Below are 13,711 nucleotides of genomic sequence, written 5' to 3' on the forward strand. Positions count from 1 at the left end.
AGCACTACCATAATTAATTATATACATTATATTTCTGTATACACTATTTCAAAATATTTTTCTATTTCTATCATTATGTTGTGTGTATGGTATATAATTTGAATATATGTTATGTATAAAATTGCTGTAGATATTTTCACATGTCGATATTGTATTACTACTATATCTATCTATATATCTATATAGATATATAGAGTATATTAGTACATAGTATATCACTATAGCTACCTGTTATATTTCTACTTGCATAGTGACTCATTAACATTATCTCACTAAGTAGTTGTACTACTGGACTAATTATTTCTACAATGTATATAATAATAATTTCATTTCTTTAATCTATTATTTTTATTTATTTTATTTTATCATTTGTAATTGTTCCTTATCTGTGACATACTGTGATGTGACTTTCCTCCCTGGGGATCAATAAAGTTTTTATCTTATTTAAATATTACCAATGCAAAATTAAAACATAGTGATAGTAATGTTTTTTATTGAAACTGGGTGCAGGTTACACAGTACCTAAGAATCAAATAAAATTTATCTGATTGCTAATATTAATTGAAAGCTGCATTAATATATTTTTTGGCCACTTGGGGGCAGCAGAACAAGCTGAAAACACAACATCTGACATCCTTTCACAGTATAAAGTTGATGCGGTGAATGTCTTTACAAACAGCTGCCTATTTCCACCTCCAGCAGCTGCAGAGCGACATGACGCTTCATCAGGAGGCGTGTTTGTGTCTCCTGATGGACGTCAGTCCGGTCTTCTCTCCGTCAGCTCTGTGTTTGGTCTCCAGCAGCTGCTGAGGGAAACATCTGGCTCTTTAGCTGCTAGATGCTCCGCTATGTTCAGCAGCTGCTCTCTGACTGCGTCTGCCTGCTGTCTGCTGCTGAGCAGCTCGTGTTCAGGGTTTTTTTTTTTTAGAGCTGCCTGCTGCTGCTGGAAACACTGAGACTGAACCAGACAGGAAATGTGCCGCAAAACCAAAACTAGGAGCTAAAAGAGGCTAAAATCGGTCCGTACAGCTGAAGGGAAGTGCAGAGTTTGGTGATGTATCTCTGTGAGTGCGTCACAAGGGGTGACCCCTTTCACATTACACATTGTCCTTTGATCCACTGTTACTGTAAAAATATTGATTAGTGCAGCTTTAAAGGAAGCTTTAACATACAGTGGAGATCCAAATCAAAAGGCTTTCTCCAGAGACCAGATTACATTAAAAGCAACATTCCTCGACTAGTACTGTTCGTAGTGCTGAGGAGTTTCAGAGTTCATTCTTGACCTTGGAAAAATAAGAAAAAAATCTTAACTACTTACCAGCATTTTCCAGAGCTTTCAACCCAGAATGCTAGCAAGTAGACCTTGATGTTTCACAATATGTTACCAATAAAACGAAGTAATGGTGAAACCCATGATACTCACAACGTTAGCCAGAGGAAGTTTAAACCATGGGGGACGACTTTTCTCGTTTGGAGGAAAAACAAGCCACCGAGGATGACTCTGTGCTATGAGTCGCAGAAAACAGAAAGTTATTGCTCAAGGTGAAGCAGAGTTGAGCGGTGTTCTTCATCTCTGTCTCGTCCAGTGTTTCCCGTAAGAGGACTTCATCACTTACACAGTGTGTGATTGTTTATCAGGCTGCTTGGAGACCAGCGTGTTTACATCAGAGACACACAGAGCTTTCTTGGTGTTGCAGTGTTGTGCTGACAATAAAGTTTGTCCAATCAACGCGCGTGTGTGTGTGTAAGTGTGTGTGGTCTCAGGTTCACAGCTCACACATGTTTGTTTCATTATCCCTGTGGGGGACAGTCATTGACAGAATCAGAATCAGAAAGACTTTATTGATCCCCGAGGGGAAACTCTTTCGTTACAGCTGCTCACTGTCACGTCAGTGCACACAGGAAGAGGAGTACTAAGCAAAAAATATAATACACTATAATACAGGTCAGATACCTTAAGTACAAGTGGATATAAAGTATAAAAGCTAAAATAAGTGTGAGTACCAAAGTGGGTTTAGAGGTTGATAAGTCTGTGTGGTATAATACAATGTAATAATACAAGTAATAAGTAATAGTGCAATAATGAGTACTGTCAATGCTTTCCTTAGCCCCTTACCCTGACCTTAACCATCACAAGTAAGTGTCCAAACTTCACCTAACTGTAACCTGAACCCTAAAACCAAGTCTTAACCCTCAAAAAGCAGTCTCTGCCCGCGGGGACCTCAATTTTTGTCCCCACAGTGACACAAGTCATGGATTAGTGGGCATTCAGGTTAAAGTCCCCACTGGGATATAAGAACATGAAACTCTGACTCACACACACACACACACACACACACACACACACACACACACACACACACACACACACACACAGCAGAAATAAGCACAGAACATGACCACACCTTCTTTTTAACTGTTCTTTTCAGGTAAGAGAACAACAAGAAGGTCTATGAGTTTCTTTGCTCTGGACTTGATGGTTCTTGATGGTTCTGAGTTTTTACTCAGCACCAAGAGAACCGTGGGTGGGTCGCCAAAGTGGGCCATCCAGGCACAGGGACCCAATAAGGGGTCTGCATCACACCAAATTATATAATGTAAACTTTCATCTACAGATCTCTTTAGTGATGTCTGTGACTGTCTCTGATGCCGTATGTCCTTTTGTTTTTCTTTCTATCTGCTGCACTCAGGTGTCTCTTGATCTCGAAGAGAGGACCTGATTAAATAAAGGCTGTATATATAACTGAGGGAACATCTTGTGGAGGTGTTCATCCCTCCATTAGAGTTACACAGACTTGGCAAGCAGCACTGAAGCTGTTCTGGAGGCTCGTGGTGGCCGGACTCCACACTAACACACTTCATGTTGGTTTTTCCTTTAATTTGTCACTCTCAATTTCACACACACACACACACACACACACACACACACACGTCATATATGAAATGTATGTCAATATATGCACACAGGTATGCACATATTGTATACTTCATATATATATATCTTTATATATGAAGTATACAATATGTGCATACTTGTGTGCATTCTAATGATAATGAATGAATTCTAATGATAATGGGTTTAACATGTCAGGGGTCATGTACTGGAGTTTGGAAACATTTAAACTGTCTTTTCTATTTAACAATCAATTATCCACCCTGTAAACCATGAACAAAGGCCCTTAATCCCTTAATCACAAGAGCATTCAAGATTCAACCTGAGAATAAATCCGTAATAATAGGGACTTTATTATTTTAAAGCTTTGGTATTTTAAATAAATTATTACTGTTAATTTAATGGATAAATCTAAGGGATAAAATAACCTAATGTCATTTACACAAAACCCATCTAGCGGTTTGATGATCACCCAATGATGTTTTATTGTGAAAAATAAGGCTGACCGGAAGTCGCATCCTAACCGTGATTGGCGGTTTCTTCAATAAAGTCCGTGATGGCGGCTGGACGAGGGGAGTTTTTTCGGAGTTTCTTGGAGGGTTTGGAGAGGAAACCCGAGCAGCCGGCTCCGGGTAGACGACAGCCAGGTCGTGGTAGAGGAAAGCCGGCTGCGGGCGTTGGACAGTCGGGTCCGGGTAAAGGGCAGCCGGGCGGCAAGAGGAAGAAGAAGAGGCCGCCGAAGGCAGCACCGAGCTCGGTTAGCGGGAATGATCACAGGTGACAGGGCGGATAGCACCTGGCATTCCGGGGCGATTTCTGCCATACAAAAGCTTTATTTACATTTCTTTGAAGAGTTTAATTTTACCATGGCGTGTTATTTTCTTTTATTTGCATCCCAGCTGCCCAGAGTTACAGAAAACAGATTTTCCCCAAATTAAACCTTCCCCATGTGAGGAAGGCTTAATGGAAAGGTAAGTTAGCTAACCACAATAGCCACCACTGTCTATTTAAAAGACACTGCCCACTATGTTTTTTTTTTTTTTTACTTAGCGTTAGCCACTTTAGCTAATAAACTTAACACTAACACAAATTGCTTGTATAATCTAATTTTAAAGTAATGTTTTTTTCTAGTTCTACTAAATGTCTTTAAATTACAGGTTGATAGAATTTAGTTGGAAAATAAATGCATGGTGTTGAGTGAAACTGTATAAAGATGGGGGTCTATGTTCATCTGTGGCATGTTGGCTACCTGCAGAGGGGTGTGGCTACCTGCAGAGGGGTGTGGCTACCTGTACAGAAAGGCACAGGCTGTGTTCGAAATCGCATACTAGCATACTATTATTAGTATGACGTCAAATTGAGTATGTAGTGCGTTCCAACTGCATAGTACGTGGATTTTGCGAATGCGAGAAAGACCCGGATGTAAGCTAGATTAGCAAGAATTAGTAGTATGCGAAATATTTTTTTCCCATGACGAAGTCAAGTCATGAATAGTTAATGAGCACGAAACGTTGATCATCCAATCATAGCGAACAAACGTTCTTGACATCAAACCCTTTAGACCACACGAGGGAATGCTATCGATCACATTTCCCTTCCATGACTGTATCGATCACATTACCGCAATGTGATCGATACAGTCATGTGATGCAGAGAAGATGTATTGCTTCAGTACTTCAGTGGGAACAGTCTGCTGGTAATGGCATACTTAATCGTTAATTTAGTACGCAGTGTGCGATTTCGAACACAGCCTCAGTCTCATTCTGGCCACTGCATCTTCACCCTCTCCACCTCGCCTCCGTCATCTTCTTTGTACCGATATGTAGTGGTGATAAGAGGAGCTGCAGTATCAGCTTTTTGAGCTCTAGCTTCAGCACTCACCTGCAGGTGTTGATTGTCTTGATTGCCGTCAGTTCTTCGTAGTAACGAACTTTTCTTCAGGCTGCCGTCTGAGATCCTGATTAAGATTCTGTCGTACCTGGACGCCTCCTCGCTGTTCTGCATCAGCCACGTCAGCAAGCTCTTCCACCAGCTGGCCAATGATGAGTAAGCTTTCGCAAAGAAGTGTCAGACAGAGGGCTTTGACTGTGAAGCAGCTGCAGGCCGATAATGTACATGACAGTTAGCTTGGAATGCTAACCATATGGCCGCTAAACCAAATCTATATATTTCTGAGTGCTTTTCTGGCAGCAGAACAGAGCAGAGTGTTATTGAATACCTATTGGTTGTACAGAATCTTGTAATTATTGTAATCTTGTGTTAAATAAAGTTTTAAAAATGGACAATAGGACTTCATCACACAGTAAGTAGTACTTCTCTGCAGCCAGTGTCTACCTTCTTTCACTGTAGTGTCATGTGGCATAAGATTTACATGTCAGAGTTTGCGAGTCAAACGTGGAAGCCAAAGTCGGCGGATGACGCGGCGCTGAAGGTTGACCCGGTGGAGGATCGGTTGGCGGGCCACTGGAAGAAGATGTACTTCAGGACCATGGCTGGACAAGAAATGAACAAGTGGAGGAGAGAGCTGAGGGACATCAGCCCGTACACCGGGCTACCCAGGCAGACCGAGTGGGTCCTCAGGTACGAGAGGTAGCACCCATCCCACTTGTTTTTTTATTTTTTTTAACCAAAAATCAGGTATAGCCTCTATTCTCTCTATATACTCTATTTTTTATTATTTAATATATATTAAAGTATAGTATGAATATAGTTTATTTTATCATATTTTATATTCTGTGCTTTATTGCTGTACTATACTATACGTAAGGGATAATGCCCAACGAGGTGTCCATTATCAGGAATTAATGGACGACAGAGAGGCCGGAACCAGCCAGTCCATTAATTCCTGATTATGGACACCTCGAAGGGCATTATCCCGCTTATACCATGGTCACTTGCCAAAGAAAACATTTTTTTCACAAGCCATAACTCAGTTTCCCTGGTAACACCTGAGGGTTTGACTAATACCTGGAACAATCATTACCATCCCATAAGGTTAAAACGGTGTAGTCCCTCATTCGTCCAGGAGTGGTCCACCGTAGAAAAGGTTTCAGTCGTAGTCATCTGGCTAGTTTCACCTGAAACTGCCCTTCTTTTGTTTCCATGATGGCCCAGTAATTTAGGCCTGATTACTGATTACTGGGCCATCATGGAAACAAAAGAAGGGCAGTTTCAGGTGAAACTAGGCAGGGTAAACATCAGACACTCAGGTAGACTCCTCCCTGAGGGCGGGGCTTAAGCAACACAGAGTAGCTTAAATTTCTGAGTTCTCAGACCATTTTCACAATTGAGAATGACTTCCGGATGGGAGCCGAAACGTCTTGATAGCTTGTTGTAATTGTTGTAATTAGATGTTAGCTTGTTGTTGTAACGTGTTGCAATCATTTGTAAATGGAGGCTTTGAGACCTGAATTTCCACTCTGAGGATCAATAAAATATTATCTTATGTTATTCCTGCTGGCTATTGTAATGGCATCAGATTGTACTTTTATTTCCTTTCTTCCAGGCATTTACTGGTTTCATTTCTATGAAATCATCATAGGGACTTGAGACTTTCTGTAGATAGATGATCCATCTTAATCACATTTAGGGTCCTATTTTCGTAACGACCAGCGCAAGCAGCACTTTGACCATTTGGCATTTTCCTGACCTTGAAATTTTCTTTGCCCGCCTGTGTGGTATTTTGGTGCCCAGCGCAGAGCGCATGGTGCAGAGGTTCATTCAAATGTGGCAGTGCAAAGCGAATTTGTTGTTATTTTGGTAGAAATTGAACCACTTCTTAGATGTTGTTCTAAAGCCCTTTTTCACTTTGTGGTAGTTTACATGATAAAGAAACAGATGATCATATCTAAAATTGGCTTTTCGAGGCTGTGAATCAAACCTGTTTAAAAAAATAAAAATTTAAACCTGGAAAAACCTAATAATAGTCGCATCTGGATATTTCAGCCTTGTGTTGTGTGTTTTCCAGGAACCTGAATGTAAGCTGGGAGCTGACGGTGCGTGATCTGTTGGGACGGGAGCTCACGCTGGAGCAGAGCAGAGCGTACTTCTTCGAGTCGTCTGTGGTCGTCCGCTGGAGTGGAGGCAGCTTCCCCAAATACCATCACATCAGCAACATCCAGCTGCACGGAGTCAGGAAGGAGAAGCTGAAGAGCCCCAAAGTCAGGAAGTAAGATACGCTTCCACGCCTCCTTTACAATTCCATCCCTTCCACCACCACACCTTCACCACTCCTTCCTCTTCCTCTCCATCAGGCCTGGCTGGCGCTCTCTGATTTTAAAGCTGGACATGAAGACTCAGCGTGGTCGGTTCATTGGTAAAGACAGACTGATCAAACTGATGCATCTGTCGCCCGGCTTCATCATAGGCATCTGGAGGGTAAGTGTTAAGCTGACGTATCTGGTATCTCTGGAATCTTTACTAGAATTTAAAATAAAGGTAAGTTTGTTGTTTTGTCCCCCATAATTCCCTGTAGTCGTTTACAGACATGGGATACGTATGTAACATCTCTGAAAGTGATGGATTTTTGTTACTCAGACTTGGGTGTCTGTTACGTAAATGTTCGTTATAGCTTAACTAAGACGTAACGGGACATTTAAGAAAAAGAGCCACGATGCTGATGATGAAGATGAGATGAAATAATGATCTGAAGGAAGAAGAGTGTTTTCGGTTCTCTCACAGGATGCGTCAGTGACGGATTTTAAAACCTATTTTGCCGCTTCAGTAATGACCATCACGAGTGTGCAGAGATGCTCACCTTGCATATATGTGTATATATATATATATATATATATATATATATATATATATGCCACATTAAAATCAGAATCAAAGTGAAAAGGTATATTGCATGTCAGTGTTGTCCAGCAGAGAGCAGCGTAGACCTGCCAACACTAAATACAAAGCACTGTCATTAGTTTTCAGGAGGAAGTGCATGTATTTATTATTCGTTATTAAAGCCAAAAAGCGAAATAATTGACCTTTTTAAACATGTTTTTCATTTAATTATGACACAGTAAATGCATACATAAAAAATGAAATACATATAACAATGTGTATTACATCTCACTTCTTATTTCTTATTTCATTTGATTTTATTTAGGTATTTAGGCATTTATTTATTTAGGTAAAAACTTCCACCTGGCTAACTGCAATTCAGCCATCATTCATTTTATAATTTACACCTGGGCTTTTCCTACTGTGACATCATGTCTTCAAAATGTCTTCTGTGAAAAAGACAGTGCAGGTGGTAGTGGGAAAGAGGGTAGTGCAAAGGTAATGGTATGGTAATGTGCAAAAGAAGAAGAAGGAGAGGAGGAACGCTCACCTGTGTTGGAGCGGTGCCGACCACGATGAAAGTACAGGTGTAGAGGAAGGGAGTCGCACACTCGTAGCCACGATGCAAGAAAATGTAAATAATTTACCAACGTTTCGACACGAGTCTTCTTCAGGGTATTGGAGGTGCAAAAGAAGACCGGAGTAACACAATAGCTCAATGTAAATTTCACAGGTGCCTGACTAAACATCTGATTTCCCATCTAGTTCCCATGTTTTTATTATGTGAAAAATTAGTTAACATGTATTTGTGTGTGTGTGTGTAGGGTCAGAACAGTGTTGCCTTCATCATGGTCAGCCTGCATTTCCACAAGTTGGTGGAGAGGAGTCTGCTGGGATCTCCAGTCTGGTAAGTTCACCTCTCATTAACGCTGCTGCTTAAACTGTCAGACTGATAAATATTCAGAAGAGGAACAAAACGGCACCTTATCCGAACGTGAACTGTGACAAACTGCTGAATTTATCCAAGAAGTTCTGTAAAGCCCAGTCAGTCGGTTCAGCTGGGTCATGATCAGATAATAAGTTGTGAGCTCCATCTGCTGGTCACAACACATCACTGCAGCTTTATTAACCCAGCCCGTAACACGTAACATTTATAGACAAAAAAATACATGTTCAATTGTTAAATCGTTTATTTTATTAAAATTCAATGGAGATAATCAGTGTCCATCAAAATGTGATCTTTAGAAGAAGATCAGAAAATAGAGAACATAGCATATAAGAGTGAAGAAAGTCATGTTGTGTGATTATTGATGGGGATTAGTTCACATCAAAATGCTCCGTTTCAAAATATTATTAAGAGCAAACTTCATCATTTAAAATAAACGTTTGAGCACCTTTTTGAATTTCAAAACAAATGTATCGGTTCAGTCTTTTAATCACTTTTGAATGATTTGAGTAAATATATTAATTAGATCAGTGAGTCGTGCCTCAATATTATCTGTTGTTGAATTTAAAAGACATGTTATCTGTGTAGTTACACTTTCATAAGCTGTTATAATCACATATGTTCACATATGGGCCTCATTCATCTTCACTTTGTTCAGGTTTTCCCTCTGGTTTTTGTCCTGTTTGTCCCTTCCTGCAGCCCGTACTCTGAGCCTGTGGACCTTCCACCTGTGGATAACTCGGACCCTGAGTTTGGTCTGCATGGCTACACTCTGCACTTTGTCCTGCACAACACCGGCACTGAGATCATGTCCGGACACTTCCGCCAGCTCTCCTGTCACACAGGTGATCCGATTACATAATGCGATTTTAGAAACATTTCTCTTGATTCTGACTTGTGTTTTGGCCGTAATATCAGATTTTTTTTTGAGAATTTTGACTTTTCTGTCACCATTTAAAATGTTTGTAGAAGTTAAACTCAGAATTCTGACTTTAATCTGTGATTCTTCATCTGATTAATAACATCCAGATTGAAAAATAACTCTCCTGACAGAAAGAACTGTCCTGGGTTTGGTGTAAACACCTAACGTTTGTTGTGTTGCTGCGATCAGTTCAGATCCAGCGTGGACTGGTGGAGCTGAAGGTCATCAACAGGACCAACTTGTCCCAGCACAGATCGCTGTCTGGAAACATCAAACTGCCCTGGAAGAGCGAGGCACTGGAGGGCTCAGTGGAGGTACATCTGTCCAAAACAATAAAGACATTAACACAGAACACACACTTAACCAGTCGTGGCAGTATGTTGGAGTGTGTTTTAAAATTTGACCAATCATAACCGTTTGCCCCATCTGATGATCAAAAAATAGATATATGTAAAACTAGCAACTTCAAGGAATAGTTCGACATTTGAGAAATGCTCTTATTTGCTTTCTTGCATAGAGTTTGATGAGAAAATTGATGCCACTCTCATCTGTGCGGTAAATGAAGCTGCAGCCGGTTAGCTTAGCTTAGCATAAAGACTGGATACAGCTAGCCTGGCTCTGTCCAAAGGTGGTAACATCTATCTACCAGCACCGCTAAAGCTATTTAACACGTTATATCTCGCTTGTTTCATCCGTCTTGAAATGACATGTTGTGGTTTTTTTGGTTGGTTACGTGCCAGACTATTTCTCGGCCTAACGCAGTCACTTCCTAGGGTTTGTCACCATGAGGTTGCCAGGCAACCAGTGGAGACTTAAGGTCCAGAGACTCCAGATTCTTTATAAAAATAAGTGTATTTCCTAAAATGTTGAACTATTCCTTTAAAACCCTGTTTTGGCTTTGACACCCCCCCCTACGCAAATTAAAAAAATGCATTCAAACCCAGACTGCTGCACTGTCATACCATCAACTGTCTACACCGACGCATTTCAGACGTGTTAATGCCTAGATATTCCCTCCGCCGCTCATCCAGAATTCATAGAACTGTAGTTACATATGTAACTCTCGTTTTAAAGTCCTCACCAGCCGGTTTGAGCTTGCATTTGGCCGAAATTGAAAGCGGTGGCAGTGACTCCAGTCCCCCCAACAGCGGTTCAGACCCGTTTAAACTGCTAGCTTAGTGAGGCTTTGGCAAATGAGAGTGACAGAAAAGAGGATGTGAATGAGTGGTATAGAGAGGGTAAATTTGCCCCCAACACTGTAACACTGATCAACACTGTACACTAGCGGTAGTAGTGGTAGTACTACACTCTCAGTCCCTCCAAAAAGTGAAATAACTTCTGTTGTATTGAACACTAAAGACCAGGATCAATTAATAGTGTAATAAAGTGACTGTACATGTAACTAACTCAAAAAACTGGATTTAGTGTTAGGTTACTCTTTAATAATTAATATTGAAATATTCTAATAATAGCCTCTCTAAATGCTATATCTCTCTTTAATTAATCTAAATGAAGTCCCTGTCTCCTATTTTTGAATTTATGATATTAATTGAATACTCCAGCTGCTCACATATACCTAACTAAAACTAAAAACTTATGAGAAGAAACTTATAAGAAATAATTCAAACTAGTTCAACTCTGGAAATAATCCAAAAATATGACCACTTCAACCAATCACACGTCATTGCTGATGAGCTGAATGCTGATGTATACTGATGCTGTAATAATTCAGCCAGCAAACCTGCACACACTGTGGTTGTAGACGTCTGTTTTGACTGACAACTCAGCAAAGTAAGTTTCGTTTTGGCTCAGCTGTTTGGGGGGGGGCAAAAGGGGTCACATCCCGTCTTTCAGCTCTGATGGTTTTGTCTTGCACCGCGTAGAACTGCTGCATCATAACGCTGACTCTGCTGGACGAGTTCCAGAAACCCTTCTGGTGTGTCAGCTCACCCATTTGCATCATGATGGCGAAGAAGACGCTGTCCTTCGACTACAGCGGCGAGCACTTTCTGATGGAGTACCAGAACTCAGACGGTCAGGTGAAGATGAAGCTGGTCTGGTTGAAGGAGCAGAAGCAGTTCTTCCTCATCAGCCTCACCGTCTACGTTTCTGTTTTCAAAGTCAACAAGCATTTCAGCAGAGACTACTGAAGCTAAACCGTTTTGGTTTATGATTTTTACAGTTCTGATGCAGAGACTTTGAGTTTTTCCAGCGTTAAATCAGTTGTTTACAGTTTTGACTGTTTTCAGTAGAAAAATACAATCACAAATTTCAAGTCAGAAGAAATGCTTCTAAAATTTGTATTTTGTTCATAGTACAGGCAGTGGGTCACTGTTGTTTTTGTTTCTATTACACTTGTAGAACAAAAGTATAAAATAGTACAAAATGTATCAGTGACAAGAGACTAGATCCTGAAAAAGCAGAACAAAAAGCACTGAAGATTAAGTTCATTTTGAATTTCAGTATTACTGAGTATTTATTAATGTCATGTTTTTTTAGTTTTAATCACAAACACATGGCAGAATTTCATGTGACTAATTAACTACTCCTTTTTGTAAAAGTCGAACATTTATTTTATTTACAGTGCTCAGAAAATAATAAATCCCTTGTGCACCAAGATCTTGCCATGATTTTTCAAAAATGCTTCTCGTCCGTGACAACAGGATTTCAGTTTTGATGCCTGGATGGTTGAACACCATCTGAGACCAGACCCTCCTCATAATCCACAAACACCTCCACCTCTTTAGGACGCCAGTTCAGAGAGACAGACAGGATTTTCTTCCTTTGCATCGTACCCATCTCCATTCCTTAAAGTCCAGAAACCATTCTCAGGACCCGTCCTGACCGTCGACTCTTTCTCATGTAACAGAATCACATGCTACTTATTGTATTCTTTCTGGTCTAAATGCAGGATTATTATTTACCCTGCTTCTGTTTTGATGAAGGTGGAAAACCATAAAGAGTGACGAATTAGGTATTGCATTTTTATTAATAGAATATACATAACTCATGTAACAATTTCTGAGATGAATGTGACACCTGTGTGTTTTTTAGATGTTAATATTTTCACCTTCGATCCACTGTGTCCGGCCTTTCTGCCTTCTCCAACCGAGCCGCTGGACAAGCCTTCCTGCTTCAGGAGCCACTTGAAATGCTTAAACTCATCTTTTCATTCCTGCAGAGTTTTCCAGAGCTCTTCAAGTGTTGCCATTATGGCTCCCTGCTAAAAATAAGAGGAATTTTAAATCAGAGGGACATATTCTGTTTTTTCTGGGGAAGTGTTTATTTATCTCATCTCAGGTTTTTATACATTACAGTAGGCAGTACTATTTTAATGAAGTGGTGCTCTCTACTTGTATTCCAGAGCAGTGTCTATTTACACTGGAACAGAATCAATGGGGTTCAAACAATTTTATTTTTACCTCACATACCTCTACAGGAGTTCAGAAACGGTCAGTTGATAACGCTGGGCGCTGAGGGGAGCAGCGTAGCCCGAGAAAACCTGACATGAAAGTGATCACCATTAGATACTGCACTTCGCTGTTGTCATTCCTGGTGTTTAAACCGGGAGGTCAGAGGTCAGCTGCTGATCAGGAGCTGACAGGTTCTTCAGTGTCTTTCTCGAGGACAGTTCAGCACGGAAGATGCCTGTCAACATTTGGATTAGAAGAAGCACTCAGACTCCTGTATCCTCTGCTAATGCTGCTACAGATGTTTGTGATAAACACTTATCCTGTTTCCTCTGGTTGAGCACGATGCAAAAACCTGCAAGGCAAGTTTATTTATATTGCATTTCATACACATAGACAAATAAAAGTGCTTATCTTAACGTGAAACAGTAAACCGGAAATAGAGATTAATGGCTGTCTCCTGTTTCCACAGTTCCTGGAGTTTGCTTGGCCTCTTTCTATCAGTTGAACGCCAGTAAGGGAAGGAACTGTGGCTCCACCTCACAGCAAGTACTTTGGCACTATAACTGACATGTCCCTGAATGCAACACTGTTCGAAGATACGTACTTTTCTTGCACTGATCTTCCATAATACAATTAGACAATTACAATAGGTAAGACCAACATAGGAACTCCATTTTCTAAACTAAAGCTGAACAATGTGGCACAAAAATCAAATCCTGCGTTTGCTAACTAGCCAACTACAAGAGAAAATATACACAATG

General features: G+C 40.5%; 1 protein-coding gene and 1 long non-coding RNA gene across 7 annotated transcripts; one reads left to right on the forward strand and one right to left on the reverse strand.

The window, feature by feature from the left end:
- Positions 1 to 3,405: 3,405 nt before the first annotated feature.
- LOC122871477 (F-box only protein 15-like) lies at positions 3,406 to 12,156 on the forward strand. Of its 6 annotated transcripts, none has more exons than XM_044186645.1 (10): positions 3,407 to 3,670; positions 3,793 to 3,864; positions 4,835 to 4,939; positions 5,243 to 5,482; positions 6,861 to 7,061; positions 7,147 to 7,270; positions 8,494 to 8,576; positions 9,315 to 9,460; positions 9,727 to 9,851; positions 11,421 to 12,156. In XM_044186645.1, the coding sequence occupies exons 1-10, from the start codon at positions 3,450 to 3,452 to the stop codon at positions 11,685 to 11,687; spliced, it is 1,584 nt and encodes a 527-aa protein (XP_044042580.1). In that variant the 5' UTR covers positions 3,407 to 3,449; the 3' UTR covers positions 11,688 to 12,156. The 6 variants fall into 6 exon arrangements, with proteins under 6 accessions (XP_044042582.1, XP_044042580.1, XP_044042578.1 ...); XM_044186643.1 differs by having other exon boundaries at positions 9,732 to 9,851; XM_044186644.1 differs by having other exon boundaries at positions 5,243 to 5,473; positions 9,732 to 9,851.
- LOC122871478 lies at positions 8,842 to 11,622 on the reverse strand. Its single transcript, XR_006376877.1, has 2 exons — positions 11,488 to 11,622; positions 8,842 to 9,857 (listed from the first exon to the last, which is right to left on the reverse strand). It is a non-coding gene; the product is annotated as an uncharacterized LOC122871478 (long non-coding RNA).
- Positions 12,157 to 13,711: the final 1,555 nt, after the last annotated feature.

The sequence above is a fragment of the Siniperca chuatsi genome, linkage group LG23, assembly GCF_020085105.1.
Source record: "Siniperca chuatsi isolate FFG_IHB_CAS linkage group LG23, ASM2008510v1, whole genome shotgun sequence".
NCBI classification, from domain to species: Eukaryota; Metazoa; Chordata; class Actinopteri; order Centrarchiformes; family Sinipercidae; genus Siniperca; species Siniperca chuatsi.